Source organism: Sander vitreus, chromosome 9, assembly GCF_031162955.1.
Source record: "Sander vitreus isolate 19-12246 chromosome 9, sanVit1, whole genome shotgun sequence".
NCBI lineage: Eukaryota > Metazoa > Chordata > Actinopteri > Perciformes > Percidae > Sander > Sander vitreus.
Genome location: NC_135863.1, coordinates 3504027 through 3528718, shown reverse-complemented (window position 1 = coordinate 3528718; position 24692 = coordinate 3504027). Strand labels below are relative to the sequence as shown.

Genomic DNA, 24692 nt, shown 5'->3' with positions numbered 1-24692 from the left:
ATGCGCTGCACTGGCGCCCTCTATTGGTCAGCTGCCTCAGCAGCAGTTTCTGCTTTACTGTAGTGGAGTTCTTCAGAGGATGTCTGTCTGACAAAATGAGAAATACTTTTATTTGAATGGCATTCATTGTGAAACTTAAGAATGATCTTTTTGAGGTTGTTCCACTTTCCCACTAAAGAACAGAAAGGTATCCGGTTTTATGCTAAATCATGTCGAACAAGGAGTAGTGAGATTAAGGCACACACACACACACACACACACACACACACACACACACACACACACACATACAGTGATATTGTGGACTTGCTTTGGTGTGAAGCTTCACTTTTAAAAATCATATTATGTCACAATATCATGTGATGACCCCTCCCACTTTGTGGGTGGCTCATGGGAGCTGGGTAGGAGGCAGGCAGATGTGTGGTACACCTGGTTCACATTTACCTGATTGACTCTTTGTTCTTTAAAGAGGGCTGGGGATTCAGTTCTCGTTCTCTCTTTTGGTTTAAGTTGTATTTTGAGTTCTGTTTGCTTGGTTTTTCACACATTCAGCTACACACATGCACTCACTACACCACTGATAATATGCATATACATTTTTCAAAAGAAGTATTTTCAGTAAGATGTATCATGGGTTAAATGAATTGGCTTTAATGTAGTTCTTAATTCTGTGTGGTCTCACTTCTTTTGTCTTGGATTTGAGCTAGTTCATGACAATCACTATAACTGCTTTGATCCCAACACTAAATACCATCTTATCACCATTTTACCTCCCAGTGTATCTTGAGTCAACACTGCTGATGAAATAATTGCTGATAGACTTTAGCTATTTTTTTTATTCTTACTTTATAGTTTATTAATTAACTGCATGCGTATTTCGATGTTTTTGTGATTGGAGTTGCAAACCTAACATTAGGTTATCTTTAAGTTTAAGACTTTTACCTGCTGCTGCCACCAACAACACAACGGAAGGATTTTTAACCAAAGTATTACAGTAGGCTAGTTATAAAAAAAAAAAAAACCTTCCCCCTTCACCTACGTTGTACCTGAATATTTCGGAAATTAAATCTTCAAACAAACAAAAGGGCTTAACTGATTCCGGGGGAACTGATGGGTTTTTAATGACGATGTTTAGCACAATCACTACTACTCAGCTACTCCTCTTTCACTGCACGCTGCTCTGGATCATCTTCGTCGGCAGTCCCAGGACTAGCTCGCCGTGATCGTATAGTGGTTAGTACTCTGCGTTGTGGCCGCAGCAACCCCGGTTCGAATCCGGGTCACGGCAGTCTTTTCTGCGGCTCTTGTAGCCTACAACGTCATAAAAGAAAGCTATTCGTTGGTATCACAGTTTGGTTTAAAAAAAATAAAAGGTTAGAACGAAACTTATTGTTACAATGTACAAATAAACACAACAAAGCAACATAATAGGTTGCCACAAATTGACAAAAGACAAAAATTAGGCCTATAATGCTGAGTCATTTGTATAGGTTTGGGCAATTTTATACTTTTTTTTATTTTTTTTTAATAGGGAAATATTGTGCGTTTTACTGTGCCACATGTAATGTATTTACTACCCAGCAATACTTACAGAAGAAGCCTATTTAAATTTAGCAGCACATGGACCAGTTGCAACATAAGAATAAATGAATTGAGACTATTCTGCACTAGTTGTGCTTTATTGTTGTAAATACTATCATAGGCGTAAATCGCGGGGATTGAGGGTTGTCCCCCCCCCCCCTTAAAAAATCAACAATAGATTAAATAGCAGTGTAAGGAAATAAAAGATAAGTCAAGCAGGTAAAAAGCAGCTAAAAGCAAGTGAAAAAAGGTGGGTCTTTTAAAGGTGCTCTAAGCGATGTTGGGTGACGGCACTTCTTGTTGACGTTCAAAGTATTTTCAAACAAAAACGAGGCTAGCTATCCCCTCCCTCCTCCTCATCATCCCGTCCCCTCTCCCCAACCCCCACCCCCAAATCCTTCTTGTCGGTTATTGGCTGGAACGCTGGAAGACTGTTTGTTAGTGTTTGGTGGTGCAGGTTGGCACAGTTTGTTTTTGTTGGCGTTTGTGGAGCCTGGGCTGTCTACAGAGACCGCGGTTTTTTTACAGTGTGTTCAGGGGACAGGCAGCTAGCAGATAGTGAGGAGATGTTTGCTGTATGTGACAAAAAATGTTGTAGCCTAAAAAACACGTGACATCAATTAGAGCACCTTTAATTAGATTTCAAACTTTCAATCGTAGAACATCAGATTGATTGATTGCTTAATGCTCGCATATCTTACCTCTGTTGACCTATTAGTTTGGTTGTAACATTTAGAGACGTTTCTCTTGGCCATATTATCAGAGTGAAAATGAATCACGCCTCATGCCCTCGATAGATTTACTGCAGTGTGTTAGACACTGGACTGTATCCATAGGCCCACAACAGAAGAGAATTGCTGTGATTTGTGGCAACAGTGTCATGGGCCCGTTAAGGCCCATGCACACAATGTGTTTGGTTGACTATGAGAGAATGTGAAACAGCTCAGGGGAAGAAAAACACCTACTGGACCTCAATCTCCAGGGAAAGCTGGCTGAATACAAATTTATTTACTGATTCATAAAAGAGTCCTCTGGCTGCCAAGCAACTACATTACACATTTTTACTGGCTCAAGCTCTGATTGGCTGAAACCAGGACGGTTACTCAAGCTACATTTTTCCCTGCATGTTGTAAATGGTTGAGAAAGACAAGACATTGTAACCTAGGACAATAAATAATCCTTGTAAACTAATCAAATTATGTTGCTTGTTTGATTAAAGGGGTACTATTATATATCATTTTCAGCTTCATACTTATATTTTGTGTTTGTACTAGGACTTTAATGTTCAAAAAGCACTTTATCTTTCTCATACTGCCATTGGAGCGCATGTCTCTTTAAGCCCCCCTTCCGAAAAAGCCCAGTTTTTGTTTCACTAGTAGCAGCCTGGTAGCAGCTGGAGCTACTGCATCAGAGTATATAGCCTAGCAGGACTTTGTACCGTGAAAAATCACACATAAAGGCTTCTAAACAAAATACTACACAACCGGACATGTCCCAGCAGTAATGTGACCCGAAATTGCGGAGAAATGACCAACATTGGCCGCCAAGATTACAGCTATCTGGCGTTAGCATGCAGCTACTTAATAGTTAATAGTAAGCTAGTCTCGCTTTGCCAGACCATCCACACGCTGTGGAGCGGAGGAAGGTCTGGTTAGTCCACACAGCATTCCGGGATGGTAGAAAAATATGCTCTGGTTTATTGGCATCTTTAAACCAATCACAATACACGGAGCCACTGTAAAATAGTTGTGCGAGAGAAAACTCTGATTTGACAGATAGTCTAGACATAGCTAGCTGTCTGGATTTACCCTGCAGAGATCTGAGGAGTTAACCATAGTCCTCATAAATCCACCGGTGTTTAAAATTCCAACACAAAGAAAGCGGAAGGAAACGGTCATCTGCAAAAAAACATGCATCCGGCGGAATTTCCTGCAGCACCAGAGCACCGGAAGTGAAACGTCAAGGATATAGACTACAGTAGGCTAACGTTAGATTGTAGATTTTCTACCGCCAGTAATCGCAGATTAGGCTTCTGAACCAAATACTACCCAATCAGACATGTTTCAGCAGCAACTTGGGGAGAATTTAACAACATTGGCAGCCAAGATGACATTTACTTAATGGGAAGTTGTATCATTTGTCACATAACTTGGGAATTATTTAGCAGATTATGCAAATATATCAGAAACTGGGCTTAAATTGTGGCCCACATTTTGTCACTCAACACAGAGTATTCCAAGGAAAAGAAAACTCACAAAATAGTAGCAGCTCATACAGTAAGTGTTGTTTTGTATTCTTGCCATTGCTCTCTGGATGTGATTAATTGAAGGCAGTGCACAGATGTAGCCACTCAGTTCCTAATGTGCAATTAAATGTTTTGTTTCTCATAAATGTTAAGATTAAATCATAATATCACAAGATGTTAAAAAGATAAGCTTATGTGTGAGAATATAGATATATATAAATATATATGAATGTGTGTTTTGAGGATGCAATAAAAATATATACAGTATAACATGCAAAATTCAGTCAAAGAGGATGAATTATGAAATTGTGAATTCATTTAAATAACAACATTGTGCAGTTTTCCCAAACTGCACTACCTCTTTACTCACTTTTGTCAGACATTTTCTTATTCGTAGAAGTCATTCATGCTAAAAACACAACTAATTGATTAAATTGTGCAAATACAAACATGTTTTTATTGTGTGAATTTTCTTATTTTGGTCAGAGAAGTTGAAATGTTCTGCACTTCATAATGTGTCCACATGGTGGCACCCTTACTTCTGTTTTCCATTTCATACCAGCACTTTTTTTTCTTCAGTTTATGAGGGCTGTGTGGTTGCAGACTGCTCCATTTATTATATTCTGTACACTGCACAATGAACTGTTCCATGTTTTAACCACTGCCCTGGGCTTCTGAACTGCTAAGCAGGTTGTTCCATATTATTGGCATATGGATGTTTTTAGCTAGCATGTCTCTAGGGATGTCATCCAGTCGGTCCACCACTTCATCCAGACTGAAATATCCCAACAACTACTGGATGGATTGCCATAATATTTTGTACATTTTATTCAGTGTCACTATGAGGATCACATGTGTTGTTTAAGTAAAATGTCTTAACAACTATTTGATGGATTGCTGTGATATTTTGTAGGCTACAGACATTTCATTCTCCTGTCAGGATGAATTGTAATGACTGGTGATTTCCATTTTACAGTCTCATCAGATCAACATTTTAACTTATCTAGTCCTTTCTTTATGACCAATCACGCACAAAACAAATGATGTTCCCATCATCATCATCATGGTTGTTCTTATTATTGAGCCCTTGAAAGCCTAATTTAACCAAACACCTCTATGAAGGAATCCTCTTTTCCTAACATCTAAGCCATCTAAAACTCTCAGTGTTAATTACACCAAAGGGATGTATATAAATGAATACTACGCCTGACTCAGCGTTCCATTTGAGAGTCATTTAACTGCAGTCCGAGCTCCTTACTTGCATTAATTAACACCACGTTTAAGAGCCTTGTATGTATGCAGATAATGGATTTTGTTGGCTCCATAAGTCTTTGTTTGTATATCAGCGGCAGATTATATCTGAAGTAATCTACCCCCGAGTGTGAGCTGAAATGTGTTTGTTCCATCGATATTCCATGTTGTAACACAGCTTCAGGCACAATTAGAAATGTGTTGTTGTCATCATTTGTTCCCTTCTTGTCTGGTCTTCTTCACTGATAACTCTCAGATGAGAAGTGGATTTACTCCTTGCAGTGTGTGCCCCACATTTTTTGAAATCGCCATTATTAATTCAGATTAAGAGGCCCTCGAGATGTGTAAGGCTCTGTGCGTGTGTGTGTGTGTGTGTGTGTGTGTGTGTGTGTGTGTGTGTGTGTGTGTGTGTGTGTGTGTGTGTGTGTGTGTGTGTGTGTTTGAGATTGATGCAGAAGAGAGAGAGTATCCAAGCTTCAGGGCTCCTGCTGACACAGTGACCTCACAATGAATGGAGTTGGCACCAAAAGAAAACCAAAGCTCTGTTTCACACTGACTCATGAGGCTGGTGTGTTCAGATTAAACCACTCAAGAGAGCATAAGGTCAGTTTTTGGATGTGAAAAGTACCAGTTTAATGTGGACAAAGGAAAAGATTTTCAGATATAGCCAGAGTAGTGTGAAAATAGACTCCGGCTATGTCAGAAATCACTCCCTATTGTATTTACTATACAGCACACATTACATTTATTCTCCGCCATTAGTGTCCTCAAAAATCCCACAATTCAATACGCTACATTTTATAGATGTAAAAATTATAGTTGTTCAACCCTGCAGCCGTCAGTGATGACACAAAATGATTATGATAAGTAAGAGTCTGAAATCTCAGTTCACTGAAAAGAAGAAAGAAGAAAAAACTATTGAGTGTCCATTGTGATGTCTGTCCACTGATATCCTGCGCTAGTTTAGCACAATTCTGTATGGATGTGAACCAAGTTGGACCACTGTGATCTGGTTAATTGGCATTTCTTTAAACCAATCACAATCATCTTGGGCGGCGCTAAGCCCCGGACACAATGACGGTACCTCTGCAAAACAGCCTCAGGAAGGAACTTGTTTTGGTGGAACATGTGTACGTTCAAAAGTTGTTTTAGTCGTGCAACAGAAAACTGAGATTGGACAGGTAGTCTAGCTAGCTGTCTGGATTTACCCTGCAGAGATCTGAGGAGCAGTTAACCATAGTCCTCAGAAATCCACCGGAGTTTAGAACGCCAACACTAAGGAAGCGAAAGGTGACGTACATCCGACCTAAAAAGAGGGACGTCTGGAGGAATTTCCGGTGGCACCTGAACAATCCCGGAAGTGGAACGTCGTCGATATAGACTGCCAATGTTAGGCCAAACACGTTTCACCATATGCTCACTTAACACATCATTACATCTGACTTGTCTAATTCATGTAACACGCACGGTGTCTTATGAAGGATTGTTTAGCTCTCCCTTGACTCCATGACGCACACTGAGGTCTTTTATGTATAGCTCACCCATTCTGTCAGTTCTCTGCAGAAAGAGGCTCCAGTATTGCAGCGTTTTTTTTTTGTTTTTGTTTTGGAGTGTGTGGCTGTGAAATCTTTACATGTTGCATTTTGGCTTTTAAGTGGAACCATGGTGTTTTGCACTGATCTCCAAAACCTAGTTCAAGTAGGGAGCATATGCTTTAAAAGCCTAAAGCTCTAATCAACAGACATGTATTTGAAGACCTGGCAGGGATTAGGTAGCTCTCTATCCTTTCAAAAGAGCATTAAGAGCACATGGGGTCCCTTATATTCAGCAATAATACCTCGTGCAGGGACAGCAGCTGTTCTTGTCTGCCATCAAGCTGTTTTGCTGCCATGAGGGCAAGGTGGTCCTGACCTCAGGGACTTTAAAAGGTAAAATAGTGTAATACAGCTGTTTTATCCATCACAATACTGCATAGCGAAAGAAAAGGGGCATAAAATAAGTGTTGTGTGGGCCTCAATGTCCACATGCGCTTGAAAACTTGAGGCTTAGTCATTTAAAGCTTTGAGATGGTCTCATATTGTTCTAATCCTATTTTTATTAATGCTTTGTTTTGATGTGTATGCTATTTTTAATGCAAAGCACTTTGGGTTTACATTTAATGAAAGGTGCTATACAAATAAAATTGACATTAAGATTGTTTTAAATCTTTCTGTTCAAAGATGTGTCACCTATACGCAGCTTTCAAAAATGAACACCGTTGCTAAATGAGGGAATTCATTTTGATGAATGATGAAAAATCCCCCCAAAAATCAGACAAGCGTTTATTGCCACAATAAGTAACACTTAAGTGGAATTTACCTTGGTGATAGGTGCATCATAAACAAAGATATTGAACATGAATAAGAATAATTAACATTAAATACAGAAAGAAATATATAGAAAATAGCTAGTTTAGTTTAGGATTTAATTTAACTCTATACAGTGAAGCATAGAATCATCGAGAGGAATGTGAAATGGTATGTAACAAATTTTGGTAGCCAGATGCCAGATTTAAACCTATAGCATCCAGAGTAAATCATAAGCAACATCACCCTGAAACCGTATCAGCCCTCAGGATGCCATTAGCAGCAGTAGGCCTACATTATATATTTCCAAAGAGGTGGCGAGAATGTGAATTACTGCTGCCCCACTTCCACTTTCCTCCCCGGAGAGCGCTGCATCTTTACTCCCAGGGTGATACAGATGGTCTGTGTGCATTATACAACATGACAACTGCATTAAACATGAACGCAGCTCGACCGTGTCTTCTGACAACATATCAATGTGTTTTATGGAACGTCTGGAGATGCTTTTATTCCAGATGCTTAAACAGAATGTGTGGAAGATGCTCAGTGTGAAGGATATTTCTTAAATTACCAACAACACATTGTAACATATTATCAATGTACATGTTGTACTTTTATTTAAGATTGTTTTTTTGGGGGGCATTTTAGACCTTTATTTATATAGGAAAGCTGAAGACATGAAAGGGGAGAGAGAGGGGGAATGACATGCAGCAAAGGGCTGCAGGGCGGAGTCGAACCTGCAGCTGCTGCGTCAAGGAGTGAACCTCTATGTACGGGTGCCTGCTCTACCAGGTGAGCTCAACCGGCACCCGTACGTGTCGTACTTTGACCAGATTGTATTTAAGGCTTATAATATCTGAAATACGTTAGTGTTTTTGCAGCATTGTTCAGCATTTTAAATATGTTCTGATCCCTACTGAAGCAATTATGAATCAGTGTTTTTTTAAAGTCTCATTTTGATGTTACATGACCTTTGGGATCTAAGGTTAATTTAGCTATTTTGTGATAGATACAGTGATAAATAGATGGCCTTGATTATTACTTTTTTAATCTTAAAGCTTGTTTACACTGCAGTTAATTGTTAAAAGCCCAAAGTAAAGCTTTAGATGTTATTCTGTCCTTACATGTGTGATTATTACAGCAGCCTGTTCACTGGCAAAAATTAAAACACATGTAATTAAATTCAGAGATTTAAGGGAGTTGAAGTTTATTAAGGGTTTAGACAACATTTATGTCCATATGGCTGGTTTTATCCACATCTTTCTATATGTTTCTATATGTTAATATGAGTGATGAGTCATTCACAAAAAAATATTTAAGCCTGAATTGATCAATTCAGTTGGTGAATTCTAGGCTATATGTAAGCAATATGTGTATGAGAAAGAAAAATGGAAAGAGAGAAATCATATCAATAGCCTACTTATTCTTACATTTGTTATATCTCTATATGTGCTAGCAGATGTGGCCACTAGTCGGTAGCCTTGCCCTTTTTATTTATTTATTCAGAGGCAGAGGTTTGTGATTATTATTACATCAACCAGAAGCCTTTAACATTTCTTATTCTCATCCAAACAGATGGGCTTAGAGTTAAATTCCTAGGGTGTAAATTACCATTTCATCTTCCAGCCAGTATCTTTGATCATTCATTCATTCTTTTATGTGATGATTAAACCACATGTTTTCTGGTTTTCTTCAGTTAAATAGAGGCCATTCCTTTTGCCTTAGTAAACAGGTATTTCATTTTTTCCGAAAATTGTTTATTTGTCAATTACAAAGCCAGAGTTTACAGAAGAACATAACATGTAACGTGTATATACAGTACAGTCGGCTACACCACTCCTTTGTTTGTGTGAGTGACATTGTGGTTATTCATTCCCATGAGTGTGTGTGCGTGTGTGTGTGTGTGCGTGCGTGCGTGCGTGCGTGCGTGCGTGTGTGTGTGTGTGTGTGTGTGTGTGTGTGTGTGTGTGTGTGGAAGTCATGGTGGAAGGTAGGAGGGAAAAGAGGGGGCAGGTACCAGTCTCTGAGCCCCTCCTCCAGAGAGCCACGGTGCGCCTGTGTTCCAATGGAAACAGGTGGGAACCCTGGACTCCTCCAATCATACCCACTCTCCATGCGGGGGGAGAGTCCACGGCAGGAGGCAGGACCCAACCAACTTCCACACTCACCACAGGAAAAGTCAGGAAAACACATCTGTCCTCGTATATCGCTGTATCCGCTGGTCTGTATATGTTTTTAAAGCTGTTCCGGTAAATATTAGCAGGGCAGCGGTGCGCCGGAGCGCTGGTAAAGTAGTTGCCGCCACTTGGTCGCTGTTGAGGGCGGTGTAGTAGCGTTGCAATGCTGGGACGGTTTGCTGCGATGGAGAACATGTAACCTACTAACCGGATTTGGAATTGTGTTTTTTTCTTGGATTACTCCCTGTTAAACCGACCCGGTTTTTTTTCCGTTGATATTCCCTTGCTTCTTCTGTTAGTGTGGAGTAGTGCACACTTTGAAAATGCCTGCAAAAACCAAGTACAACCTCGTTGATGATGGGCATGATTTGAGGATTCCGTTGCACAACGAGGAAGCATTCCAGCATGGGATCAACTTCGAGGCAAAGGTAAATTCACAAGCAACTACGAACTTCCAAAGTGTAGAACTATAGGTTAACGTCTTATTAAAATGTAACAGTTTTCGAGTAGACAACCTGTCTAAATAGCCAACACTAGGACTACAAAAGGTATTGTATTAAACTTCACTGGTCAAGCTAACTGAAATAACCGATATCTAGCTAATCCTGAGAGATCTGGCTAGCTAGTAAAGTAATTGTTTAAGTTAAGGTTAGTTAGTTGAGATATTGTAGTTGCGCAGAGTCATTCCCTTAAATTGACACTTGAACTGTTTCAGTAGCCTACTTAAAAATCAAGTTAATGTCAACTATTGTTTCAATAATGTGTTGTACCTGTCATATTTTACTTCCTTGACAACAGTACATCGGCAGTCTGGATGTGACGCGGCCGAGCAGCCGAGTGGAGATTGTGGCTGCGATGAGAAGAATACGGGTGGGTGGAATCTCGATCCCATTTCAAATATAGCATTTTTTTCACATCCTCGTTGATCAGCTAATGACCATGTCTTGTAGAATACGACATGGGGTGTTATAAGATTAACCTCGGTCCACTGCTGTATTCGGCATATGTATGGTCGACCAAACAATAACTTATACCATGAAAGCGTCAACTTTTTGAATTGGTTCACTGTCCTTTCTGTTGACGTTAATTTTGACGTAGGACCGTGGAAATCTGAGATGATTAAGTTATGTGAATTGAAATGTTACTATAGTGCTTGGGGTTTGGTTTTTTTCCCTGATGCCAAATTTAGAACACCAATATTGTACAAATGTAATAGTTTCTTTGTGGGAACTTTGCCCACTATAGCCCTGATATAAAAAGTTTAAATATACAGCATTGTATGCTAAATGCACGAATCAATGCTTTTAACAATGGTTGGACTACTAGGTGGCCTTGCTTACTAAATGCCACAGAGAATAGCATATCAGATCACCAAACTAAAGCATAAAGTGGTGTAAAACAAGTGATTGGATGGACACACTAACTACGGTGTTATCATGTCTACATAGGCGGTATGAATGCCAGTAATGAAAGCACCTTGGAGTTTATGCGTGCAGACTTTGTACTGTCCCAGGCTTGGCCTGCCCTGCAGGAGGTTTAGTCTCCCATGTGCTCCATCACTGTTTGGAAGTTTTCTTTGAAGCAATGCACTGGAGTGTGATCCACCCCCTCTCCCTCTCCCTCTCCCTCTTTCTGCTGTGTAAACCTAAGATTTACAGCTTTTTCAGCTCCAGAAACTAGACTTAATCTTAATCAGTGTGTCTGTCAGCTTGGCAGCAGTTGGCTTAGCAACCTAATATAGGTTGTGCCAGTGGTGCAGAGGTATTTGAGGATTATGGTGATGAAATGGTAGGTGTACTGCGAGTAATCGATGATACCTTCAAAACCACACACACACACACACACACACACACACACACAGGCAAAACAAGCATTTGTTCGTATTTTATTACCTAAAAAATGTAACGGATTTTGGGACCAAAACAGCAGAGTAAAATAAGGGACATATGCACCGTCAGTTTACTTTCCATGACATTTTATTTCAGATAACTGCCATTTTCTGTTGAAATTGACCGTAGGTTTGTAGCAGTCCGAGTACAGTCTGTATTTGCATGTCATTGTTATGTATTGAGGTTAATTCCAGCAGGGTGTTCAGAGTTGAGCATAAGGTGCAAAATGTTCTTACTGCCCTGTTCAGAGAAGTGACGTGCTCCTATAAAGTGGACCTCCCAGTGTGCTGATTTGGCAGCTGTTGTTGGCAGAAAAAAAGGCTTTGGTTTGGCTCGTCCAGTGTGAAAATGGTTTGACACTGGCTTGACAACACAATGGAGAGAAACCACAGGTATCTAGCTCGGAAGAGAGGTCACACTGGAAAGCATGAGACTACTGGAGTAGCTCTGAAGGCATTTGTTTTACTTTAGTAGAAGGAAAGCCGAAGCAACCTGAACTGACTGTTGATTTAAGAAATGAAAGAGAAAATAAAACGCCGTGCGCGAACTTCACCTTCAACTTTCATATTGATTAACACATGCTTACACCAGCCACAAAATCCTGACTGCCGAATTGGAACTATCATGTGGTTTTTTTAAAACTCGGATTCAGACTCTGACTCTGCTTATGGATTCCACCTTTTATTAAATTCTTGTTGAGTTGTTGAGTAATAAACCAAAATGTGTTGTATTTTTGTTTAAAGGGTAAATTAAAGCAAACAAATCTAAAGTGAATTCCCTCAGGTTGACACACATAATTAGCTCTTTCTATGGCTTTATGACAGTGACTAAGGGGCATCAAAATTACTCCACTAATCACTGTGATTTGTGCAATTTGTGGTCTTGATTTACGCAGGACTGAAGCAACAAAAAGGTGGCTTTGGTCAAGAGACATTGTTGTTTTGGCTCCCTAAACTGCTGGATGTTTTTACTGTGAAGCAGCTCCAGAAAGTGCCTGGGAAGTGTTTTGCTGACTGAGCATGGTGAAGGCACAGGTCAGAGGCTTCTACTCTGTTGAATGAGCAGGAATATAGGGTACATCAAAACAATGACCCAGCAGACCGCCACATTACACACAGGGAAATATGACATGTTTTTCTATACTCAGGTTCCCCCTCCCCCCTAAATCTATGATGTTGGGCTGGGCGATATGGAGAAAATCAGATATCACGATATTTCTTTTGACGAAATACTTCAGTATCGATATTGCGGCGATATTGTAGGGTTGACAATTGGTGCTTTCACAAAATATTTACACAATAAGATTTGTGATAAACAGTCATTAGTAATGTGGTTATAATGACTACGTGGGTAAAGGTAAATAATAGAACAGCTCGAACAGTCTGGTAAGTTCAGAAAATGACATCACTTTACTGTAACGCAGCCTTTAAAACCAGGAAAAGACGACACTTATGTCATATTACAATATTACGATATCCAAAATCTAGTCTCATATCACGATGTCGATAGAATATCGATATATTGCCCAGCCCTGCTATGATGGTGAATAGAACGATTTAGAAAGCACCTGTTCAGTTGCTACAAGAAGTGGGTACAAACTTTTGGGAATTCAGAAAACATGCTCAGTCATTTAGTGTTGCAGTCTGTCCAAAGAGTCGGTTCCTCCGGCAGAGATTTAGCACAGCCACAGATTATTCTTTTTCAATCCCCTTCATCTAAAAAAAATAAAATAAAAAATAAGTCAACCCTGACACTGTCTTTGCTAACCATTTTCAAAGTACGTCAGGGATGATGAAGCAAGGACAGACACCTCTAGTCTAGTTTCTAGTTTTCAATTTCATGTAATTGTTGATGCCTTGTGGAGTTACTGAAAGAAAGATGCTCCCCACAGTGCCAAGATCTTTTTCTTTTCCAAGATTTATATCAGCCTTCTCTTTCTGCACAGTAAGTCATAGCTATGCTGGTTGCCAGGCGACCTGTTGATGTATGGTGTCATTGTTCATTGTGTGCACGAGTCACCTGTAAACCAGTAGCTGATAACAAACGAATGGCATGGCAAAGCAGGAAATAGCCACCTACAGTGGAGCAAAGCGTGCAGCGCTGCAGGATCCGGTGTAAATCTGTTGATCTCAAACAGTACACACACACACACACACACACACACACACACACACACACACACACACACACACACACACACACAAACTTTGTGTTGCATGTTAATCTGGAATGATTTGTTACTCGTCCCAGAAGAAAATAAGGAAACCTAGTTTACCACAGATGGAAAAAACAATTCAAGCTTCACTTGGTGAAACTCCCTTCCACAAAAAGTTATTTGATGAATAAATGCATCATTTAGTTTATAAAATGTCAGAATAAAGTAGAAGTAGAAGAATTGTTGAAGCTGAAACAAGCAATGAGGGGCATTTCTGCTTGATGAATGACTTAGAAAATCACTCAATAACTGTGTTAATCAATTCCCATTCAAACTAATCAATTGATGGACTGATCATTTCAGTGCTAAATCTGTTTATTCATCTTTTGACTATGAAATATTTGCAGATAAATGATGTAAACCATCAGCTGAAGCCCACGCTGACACGAACATGCTGTCTAATATAAAGGTCCTTTTATACATTTAATTTATTATCACTATCTGGCAAAGTCCAGCAGGAGCTTATCTGGTTAAAGGAGAGGAGACCTTTTAGAGTGAATTAAAGGGATTAATTTCTCATTAATCTGTCTTTGCAGAGTTAACTGCCTGTAGGAAGATTGAGCAGCATGGGATGAGAAGATTAGATGTGTCTGAGGAGACTGAAAGAGCACAGCGGAAAAAGAGAGAAATAGAAATGCTTTGTTAAAACAAAGTTTGCTTTCTCCTGGGGTGTCATGTTAGTGAAAAAATGCCATGTTAGTGTCAGAATGTTCTGGAGATATGGAGCTTGTGAAAAACGGGTCCAATATTTACTTCAGTGACTACGGGCCGAAAGAATCGCCACTCTCCTCAAGAGGCGTGGCCGTAGCGGAGCCCACGTGACACAGATACAGGAAACTACTCTGAGTTGGGGCGTCTCCGTTCTAAACCGTCTCTGGCGGCGAGTCCTTTCACAGTTCTTATACTACATCCATGGCTGGGAGTCATGGTTTGTACAATGTTGACCTCCGTCAGGATATGGAGATTCTTCACTCACTAGCTCGCTCCACCATGTAACGTTACCGTGCTTTCGGGCCGTTGTTGAGGCTCCACTCCGTCTAAAACTCTGCCATTTCGTAAAGCTGTTTGTAATGTAGAAATAAAATGGATTATTGATTATTTAATTTCTATAGTTTTTAGCTGACTTTACCAGCTGACTTCTCTAGTGGCCGTTGAAACAGGTGAAGTCTCTTATGTTAATTTAAAAAACATTTGACCAACCATAATGTATGAAGAGTGAAAATTGTAGGGGAGAGAGCAATTTGTTTGGAAAGATTTTAGAGAATTGTACTGCAGCTCAACATATCAGTGGCACCAGATTTTCAATCAATATGAAATGGATAAATCTGCGTTAATTTTTTTAACGCGTTATTTTTTCTCAGATTAATTAATCGAAATTAAAAAAATATTATTATGTAGACGGTTATTATTAAATTATTATGTAGACGATGAAACAAAATATCGTGCAGCCCTATCTGAAACGGTCTGAAAACTGGACAATACATAAACTGTGATTTGGTAGAAACCGTGCTTGATATCAGAATGCCAATTCAGCCCAATAAAGGCCAAAGTCTTGTCTTCGGTTTAAACTTTTAATTATTTTTCTGCGATACAGTGTGGTCCCAAAGAGGGGTTGTTTTGAGCTATGTTAAGCAATTTCTCGAAGATTTCCCATTAAAGTCTATGGGAAATTTTGCGGCGTTTTTTTGCCGATTTTGTGAAAACCGTGCGGCAAATCTCTTTTTCAAATGATAGCACACCATTCCAGGTCATTACACACGTTTTGATGTATTTTGTGTGCGTGTGTTGGCAACGCTCCGTGACTAGTAGAGGGATAAAAATGTGGCGGAAGATGAAGAATAAGTATGGGGGATAATAGTCATTCTGCCGATTGCTGCTATTGCAGCACATCGGCACACTGAATAACAGCTGGTAATGTTCTTGGCTGATCCAATGCATTGCGTAAATATCTGACAAATCAGGGTACTTTATCGTGACAAAATCCAATAAATCCAAATTCATGTCTATAAAATGTCAAAAAGTATTGCTCTTAACTCACTACAGGTGAAACCAATGAAAACTGATGAACATGATCATTTTTCTAACCAACTTTCCAAAGTTAAATAGGGAAGTTAAAAAGTATAAAAAAAAATAATCTTTTGGCAAGGAATTTCTAAAAATGATTGAATATCAGTAAACAGATACTCTAAATATCTAATACACATTGTCCCCGCAGTGGTCACAAGAGTGTCACATTAACATGAGCAAGTGGTAATAATTGTGGCGTGGCCGTACAATTATCTGACAGCTAAGCTTGATGACTCAGAGAAATAATCCCATGGTTTTCAGTGCCTTTGACTTAGACTTTGCACAGTGTGCTCTATATGCTGTGTGCACAGGAAAATACATAGAGTATTTACACTCATTATGTAGCGGTGGCTGTATTTATTTAGGAACTGCCTCAGCATATTTGCCATCACTCCCTTGTCATAGCTTTGTCTGGAATTGTTAATGGCATCCATTATTTATTTAAGTCCTCACAATGATGTTTTAAATGCAGAACCAGTGGCTAATAAGTGTGAATGACTTGTGTGAGTGTTAGAAAGCCCTTTTTGTCATTGTATTAAATACAACAAAATTGGAATTAGCGCGAAATTAGCGCTACTCCTGATTAGTCCAATAAGCACATAACATGAAAAAAATATTAGACAAATACCACTTGAGCAAACAAACATCTATAGCCGACAACACAGGTTCAAAACATAAAAGTAAGAAAAATGAATCCAATGCCATTTGCACAGATAATCAAAGAAATAAGAAAAGAAAAAAACAGAAACAAAGAGGAATAATAGATGAAATAGAAAGATGATAGTGACAATCTTTAATAGATAATAACGTGAAATGACACCTTTAATGTTGTTTATTTTGTAAATTGTCTCGTATATCTCCTTTTTAATCAGTAGCAGCTGGAGCTGACCTGCCTCAGTTTGATTGACGTTAACAAGATATAAAAGCTGTCCAATGAATCCACCCGGATAACAAATGTGCTTCTCAGCAGAGATGTCTTGCATTAAGAAAGAGAGACTTCCAAACTCTCTTTTATCAGTTACTGTGGAATGCAGTGCTTTTTTTTCTCTTTACTTCATGATAAATGCATATCATCAGCACACAGCTCTGTCATCACGCAACCCCTTTATGATTATTCACCACAGCAAAGACCTCTGGATAATAGGTATTTTAAAATAATGGACATCATTTTTTTATCCTGTGGTCTGACCGTATGTTGCACAGTAACTGATTTACTCTAAAACTCACTGAAAAGTCGCAGCGCAGAAAGTGTCTTTGAAGAACCGATCTTTACCGTGAAATATATCCATAGCCACAATTCATGTGGCTAAAAACCAAACGGGAGCGCAGCCAGTCCCAGTTTATTAAGAGCTTGGCAAACCTGGCTGCCATTCTCCCTACATGCCTGTGGCCAGTCCTCACTCACCACAGCAACAAGTGTCTGTGAACCACATCTGAGTAACGGACGAGGCGGAATAACGCTGCAGACTTAACACGGTCATGTCAGCTCGAAGAAAAAAAAACACACCTTGTATCACACGCACCCCTCCATTTTTACCTAATCATATCATAGACCATGAGATGACATGTCTTCAGTTAGAGGAGTTTTAAAGCTCACTAAACTGTTGGGAGGTTCTTTTTTTTCAATGTAATGTAATATTGTTATCATGATATTCAATAATGTAATCCCAGAACACGTTCCTCATATCATGCAGCCCTACTTTCTGCCATTTCCCCTTTCGAGATCATGATACTTCAAGGTCCTCACTCCGAACTAGAGACATTATTCATTCCCTGAATTAAATCCTGTTGGCTGACCCCCCCTCTCGTCAGTGTCATTTGTCATTTTGGTGCCTATATTGCTCTGAAAAGTGGGTCTCAATTTGATATTGAAATGAAATTGGTAACGGCGTCATTTGGGTGAATGTTCTCATCCACTGGATGACACTGAAGAGAGATTAATCCGGCTTGTCGACAGACGTTGTTTGACCGGTTAAGTCAAAGTTGTTTGCTCTGATAAAGGCATGAATGCTATACAGCAGGGGTCTATAACAGTGTTTAAGCCAAGGACCCCTTAACTGAGAGAGAAATGGATAAAAATAAAATGATGTTGCATATTAAACTGGGCCTACAATAATGTGTAGGGCGGTTTAAAGCCTTTATACATACCTTTTTTGCATAGACTACTTAACATATACATGTAGCACGGTGAATTGTTAGGATGAACTGTATCTGTGGATGCTATCTTAGTGACTACCTAACCTATGGGCCAGTAAGCCTATCATCAGTGGGGCTTTATATTTGCTAATAATATGTAAGACTCATGTTAAAACTTCAATTTTTGAAAAAACATTAAAAAAGTAACAATAATTTGGAGGCCCCCCTGCACTGACTCTGAGGACCCCCAAGGGGTCCCGGACCCCCTGTTGAAGATCCCTGCTGTACAGATCTTTGATATCAGCCAGCGTCCTGTTACAACTTTTCAACACAAGATATAAACAAAAGGTACGCATTTGCTTGGGAAATTGGTTAGCAGACATGGGCTACTGATAGAAGTCTTTTTAAAATTTTTTTGTTTAGTTTATTTTGAACATGTAATGAAAGAGGACGTAGAGAGAGAGACGTTAACGCTGCTGAGACACGTAATGAAAGAGGACGTAGAGAGAGACGTTAACGCTGCTGAGACACGTAATGAAAGAGGACGTAGAGAGAGACGTTAACGCTGCTGAGACACGTTGTAATGAAAGAGGACGTAGAGAGAGACGTTAACGCTGCTGAGACACGTAATGAAAGAGGGACGTAGAGAGAGCGTTAACGCTGCTGAGACACGTAATGAAAGAGGACGTAGAGAGAGACGTTAACGCTGCTGAGACACGTAATGAAAGAGGGACGTAGAGAGAGACATTAACGCTGCTGAGACACGTAATGAAAGAGGACGTAGAGAGAGACGTTAACGCTGCTGAGACACGTAATGAAAGAGGACGTAGAGAGAGACGTTAACGCTGCTGAGACACGTAATGAAAGAGGACGTAGAGAGAGACGTTAACGCTGCTGAGACACGTAATGAAAGAGGACGTAGAGAGAGACATTAACGCTGCTGAGACACGTAATGAAAGAGGACGTAGAGAGAGACGTTAACGCTGCTGAGACACGTAATGAAAGAGGACGTAGAGAGAGAGACGTTAACGCTGCTGAGACACGTAATGAAAGAGGACGTAGAGAGAGACGTTAACGCTGCTGAGACACGTAATGAAAGAGGACGTAGAGAGAGACGTTAACGCTGCTGAGACAACAAAAAAAACCAAGATAAATAGGAAGAGATTGGTTTCTAAGTCTGTTAAAAGTTAAGAGTCAAACTTTCTCCAAATGGGTTTTTGTAGTTGTCTTCTCTGATGGCAGGTGTGCTGCGTTTACTGTCCTCTGCTCGGACTTGTGAGTCATCGCTGTCTCGTTCAGAGTTTTTTTGCAATATGCACCTCACAGTAGAAACTAGAGAGGAGGAGCATCTGCCAGCCTATAAAGGTTATTACCACATTTTTCAGACATGGATGATGATGACCAGGGGCCTTTTAAAAACCCTGCAGTCTCTGGCACGTCAGCAGATGAAGCACCTGTGCATAATATGGAAATGCGTTTCTCAGTACGTAAAATGACTTTGAAGCATGAATGGTGATGGAGGGGTATGTTTAGGGGAAGACACTCTCAGATCTGAAGTTTGTCCTCCTCCCTGCTGTTTTGAAGTGGGTGGAAATCCGTGCTAAACGTTTTATGTTTACATATCTTTGAAGATTTTCTTCAAAACCTTTCTCTTTTCTGCCCACAGCTTAGAGATATTGTTTAGCTGTGCCTCTTTCTTTTTAAACCTAAGGTCACAGTTGAAAGGTGAAAAAGTGAGCCATGCATGGCTCATTACTCTTCCTCCCTTTTACTCCTCCTCAACTCCTGATTTTCTCCAGTGGAGGGGATTGGATTGGTGGATCAATTGAGCTTGATGGGTGTTTGTGTAGCTTATGTTAATGTGTTATTCAGCACTTGCTCAGTGTCATGTTTATCTACACTGTTGCCACTTTCTCCGGTACCAACTGGCTGTCAGGGAAGGGCTTAAGGGGCCGGGCTGTAAATGCCACATAGGCAGAGTGTATTTTAAAAGTGGCTAATGCTTAACTAGCTTTATTGTTCCCCAGAGAGTAAATGGGTTGATGAGCTGCTGACTATTCAGAGATGGAATGTCTACAGCTGGAGAGAGTGCGAGTCAAAGTAAAAAACTTGGTTCTATTATTTAGCCTCTCTGTGAATCTGCTGCTTATTACAAGATGCATTATGGAAACCACTTAAAGCTAAAGGCTTCCTTAAAAAGACCTTAAGTAACTCCAAGTGTAAAGAGAAGAATGAGTTATTCAAGTGGATAGCCTTGGAGGCAACCTCGCATGCCAGCGGATCTAAAAAGCCCATCTAAAAACTGATGAGCAGCCATGATGACATGACAAAAGCAGATTGTCTGAGTTGAGACATTGTCAATTTAAAATGTAGTGTTCAAGATCCATTTTTAATTCCACTCAATGAATCTTGGTAGCTGGGGTGTAGGACTGGGTTAAAATAAACGATTCTCCAATTAAAATCGATCTTTGTTTGACCGATCTGATATGATTCATAAGACCCAGAAACGTTTGGGGGGAAATGAGCCCACGATACTTTTATTGAGTCAACTTTGCACATTTGTATTATTGTAAATTGAGTGTGAATGTGTTTGTTAAATTGTATATTCCGATGTTTTGTACTCCACTTGCATTAAATATTTATTGTTTTACCTACCTTCCCAGGGACTACGGGCAGGAGAGAGCAATTGTGCAACAACCTGGTGCAATGCATCTCTCCTTGCTCTTATACGAGGTTAAAGTTTAATTGTGCATTGTCCCTATTTAAATAAATAACTAAATAATAAAGTTCTCTGAAAATCTCTTTTATATCCAAGCAAAATTGATATTGTAAATGAAATTTTACTAACCTAATTACTATAGAATCGAATCGGGACCTTGTGAATCGGAATCGATTTGTTCGAGCCCCCCCTCTCTCTCTCTTTCCTCTCCTCTCATCATGCCCTTTTATCTCTCTACTGTTGACTCACTAATAAAGGCATAACATGTCCCATATTACTCCTATAACAGAAGACCATCAACAGTCACATTAGAAGTAAATGCTGCTCTTTGCCTTTGTAAGTTTAACTATAAAACATTTTTTTTTGGTGGCAACCAAGAGCACTTCTGTAACATCTTTGTTGTCAGTCGCACGTGCGCAGTAGCTAGGTAAGGATTACATGAGCTAGCTAGCTGTTACTCCAACTTCGGCCTGTACAAGGCAGGATTAGCCGGGAGACTTCTTCTAAACAAGGTCGCACTTCCAACTTTGCGTGGAATACCTGCAGAACAGGGACATGGAAGTAGTTCTTTACAATTTATTTTGTAGCTTAGAGTGAATTTGTGTGTGTTGTAGCAGTGTTTTGCCATTGAGAACGAGCTTGCACGCTAGCATGCTAACGGTTAGCCCCCTAGGCCCCTCGTCTCGGCTAGTGACGTAGAAAGCCCTGCCGATTTTGAACAGCTCACCCGGAGACTGAAGACAGGACACATTCAGAAACCGTATCTCACTCAAAACAGCATGGATGTTTTTTTTTTTTTTCATAATATGGGCACTTTAAGCCAATCACAATCGCCATGGTCAGCGCTAAGCTCAGATAGTCTAGCTAGCTGTCTGGATTTACCCTGCAGAGATCTGAGCGGTTAACCATAGTCCTCAGAGCCATGTCTTTCAGCTTGTCTGGGAGATCCCGGTTGTCTTCTCAGACCAAATTGGATATAAATAATCCCTCCGCTGTGTTCTGCAGACTCAGTGTCTCCTCCCCGTCGTACCTGCCTAAAATACCTCCAGAGGGAGGTTTCTAGGAGCCCAAACTAGCTCCACTGACTCCTTTCAACACAAAGGACTGGTGCTTGTCCTCCAAGCTCTCTCTGGATGTCCGAGCTCCTCATCCTGCTTCGGCGTTACCTAAAGATTACAACGAAAACTGCAAACAGCCAAAATATCGGACAAACAAAGTGGCAATTCAGTGCGAATATCAGGCAACTTTAATCCTCTTTTCAAGGATATGTGTGGTTTCTGTAAAGCTAACCCTTTCCCTATTCGTTACATGCATAGAGACACACACACACACACACACACACACACACACACACACACACACACACACACACACACACACACACTGTATACACCCATACACCTCCTGCCTGGTTTCAGGACTATAAATCAAGCACCAATAAATGTAGCTCCCGACCGGTCTGTCTGTCTCTACCACAACTTAATGTTTTTTTCACTTTGCAAATTCTCTTCATCTCACCCTCTATCTTATCTCTATTCTCTCCAGTCCCACCTTTTCTCTCCCTTTCCATCGCCTTTTTTTTTTTTAAATGTGATCCCCCTCTCTTTAACGTTTGACACCGCCGGCCCCATTTCCAATCCTACCCCCGCGCTGTCCTTTTCCTCGGAACAATCTGTTAAGCCCTTCACATTGTCCTGCCCTTCATCAGTGGCCGAGTGAAACTTGGGCTGATTCACGGTTTCTTTTCTCAGAAAACGGGGAGGCGGGGGGCTTTGTCAGTCCCTGCTGTAACTAATGGAGACACCGACTTCATTTGATCCCTCCCTTCTCTTAATTAACATCCGCCGTTCCACCGAAATATATCTCATCCTGCAGAATTTGTATTAACATTTTAATCCCAAGAACATTAAATAACCCGGTGATAGATATCCAAGAACCAGGTCCTACCATTTTCTTCTTGGACGTAGGAGGGTTGTGCCGCTGATAATGTCGCTGTAGACATAAAACCACTTAGTAAATTAACCCTCGTGTTGTCCCCTTTTCAAAGTTTCTATATCAGAAATTTGGTTTTCCAAAAGAAATAACGTGGATGGTTCCCTCCAACGTTCTGAAATAAATGATCAGTTCACTACTTTTGATTGAATGTGGGTGTTTTATTCAATTTTATAGCATTTGAAGAAGACAAATTATAAATGAAATGATTAATAATATGGGTTTCTTTCAACCAAATTGCCCAAAAATAACTGATGGCTCTATACACAAACCAGGCCGTGATTATCTATCAACATAGGTTTCTCTGATCTTAACTGTCAGTCAAAATAATTCAAAACATTCATTTAGTTTGTTTTTTATTGAAAATTAGGTATAATTTAATATGAATGAGGTTTGTTGACTATGGATTCCATAAATAAGTGTTAAACTAGTGGTAGGCCTAATTATTTGGAATGAAGTTGGCTAAGAAGATGTAACACAGATTTCGGTGATTATAGCCGCTTTCCGACCGGAGGGATTTTTTTCAGTTCCTAGAACATAAAATTCCTAGAACCCTTTTTTTCTCGTGTTCCGACTGGACCAATTTGGGGATTTTTAAGTCCCTCTGGTTCCTGTCACTCTTTCAGCTCCTACTTCAGGGCAGGGTCTTTTCTCTTTTCCCTTTTCAGCACAATGAACCTAGGTCGACTAGGGTCGGGTTTCCGGTACAGACAGACCAACAACGGGACAATTTTAACAATTTTTGCCATCTCATTCATCACTAATTTCACTTCTGACAACGTTTTAGGCGAGAAATGAACAGTTTAGATTTCGAATATAGGCAGTCTCGCGAAAATTGATGCCGAAATGACAATTTGCTTCAAAGTTTTCGGAGTTGAGAAGCTCCACGAAGTGAGGCGACAGCCAGCAGGCGCCTGTAGGGGCCGCTAGCTCGTCGCTCGTTGCTCAGAGACCCCGCTGCGAGCCGGAGGTCTCTCAGACCGCTCTCGTAAATAAGAGGCTTTTATTTCGCCGTTGACTGTTCGTTTGTTTAAATACCACAACACATGTCCGTCATAAGATTAACGGGAACCTGCGGTTAACTGTCTTTTCGGACTTAAACTCCACAAGCGTGTCCTGCGGCTGGCCGGCCGTCACACACACACACACACACACACACACACACACACACACACACACACACACACACACACACACACAGTCACACACACACACACGTCCACAGCGCAGGAGGCGGGGGAGAGAGATACCCGTTTCTCTTCGGGAGACTTGTTTAAATTATGACAAATATACTATATACATTAGATTTAGTATTTAGTTCATACTTTTTTTGGTGTATTTGTTTTCTGATAGGATTTAACGCTATAAAGACCGTTGCCGTGCTTGCATCACTCCCTTACCCCTCCTTCCAGTCCCTATGGCCACTTGGCCAGTGCGAATGCAATTGGAAAAAAACGGTTTTGGGGGAGTTAGTTAGTAGAACTGTTTAGGAACGTAGTTAGAAACGTAGTTCTAGGAAAAGTGGACTTTTCCTAGAACTACGTTCCTGTGACTACTTGGTCGGAAAGCGGCTAATGTATACTTTATGCTTTAAGAATAGGCAAAACGGGCAGAGGACAACAGCTAGGCATTTTCCTCTTTTATTTTTTATTTATTTCAGCTTTGTGAGTATATGCAACCAATAAGTTTTAGTACGTTTTACCTTTTTTACAGCAGTGCGTTTTATCAGTATAGATATAGAGTACATAATTAAAGAATGAATCCTGATCCAGTGAGTTTGTCCATGATGAAGATATCCTTCTGTTTGAGGAGAACACACATACACACACACACACACACACACACACACACACACACACACACACACACACCGCCCCCGTAGCCTCCGAACTGGCAGTGACAAACCAGACAAACCGCCCTCAAACTGAGTTGTCAGCAGTATTAACTGCACTCCAATTACATCTTTACCTCCTTTTTGATCCCTCCCTCTATCTTTTCCTTCGTGCTTGTACTTCTCCAACGCTCCGACGCCGCTGTTCACAGCCCATTGCTCCACTCGCTCATCCTCTTTTCTC

At 40.3% G+C, this 24692-nt stretch overlaps 1 protein-coding gene and 1 non-coding gene across 2 annotated transcripts in view; both read left to right on the top strand.

The window, feature by feature from the left end:
- Positions 1 to 1216: 1216 nt before the first annotated feature.
- Positions 1217 to 1288, top strand: trnah-gug (transfer RNA histidin (anticodon GUG)). Its single transcript has one exon. It is a non-coding gene; the product is annotated as a tRNA-His (tRNA).
- Positions 1289 to 9553: 8265 nt separating this feature from the next.
- Positions 9554 to 24692, top strand: part of LOC144523071 (carboxyl-terminal PDZ ligand of neuronal nitric oxide synthase protein-like) — a 202004-nt gene continuing 186865 nt past the window's right edge. Inside the window, exons 1-2 of the mRNA XM_078258373.1 lie at positions 9554 to 10027; positions 10398 to 10469. Coding sequence (XP_078114499.1) covers positions 9923 to 10027; positions 10398 to 10469 — 177 coding nt within the window. The 5' untranslated portion in view covers positions 9554 to 9922. The remainder of the gene's footprint in view (positions 10028 to 10397; positions 10470 to 24692) is intronic.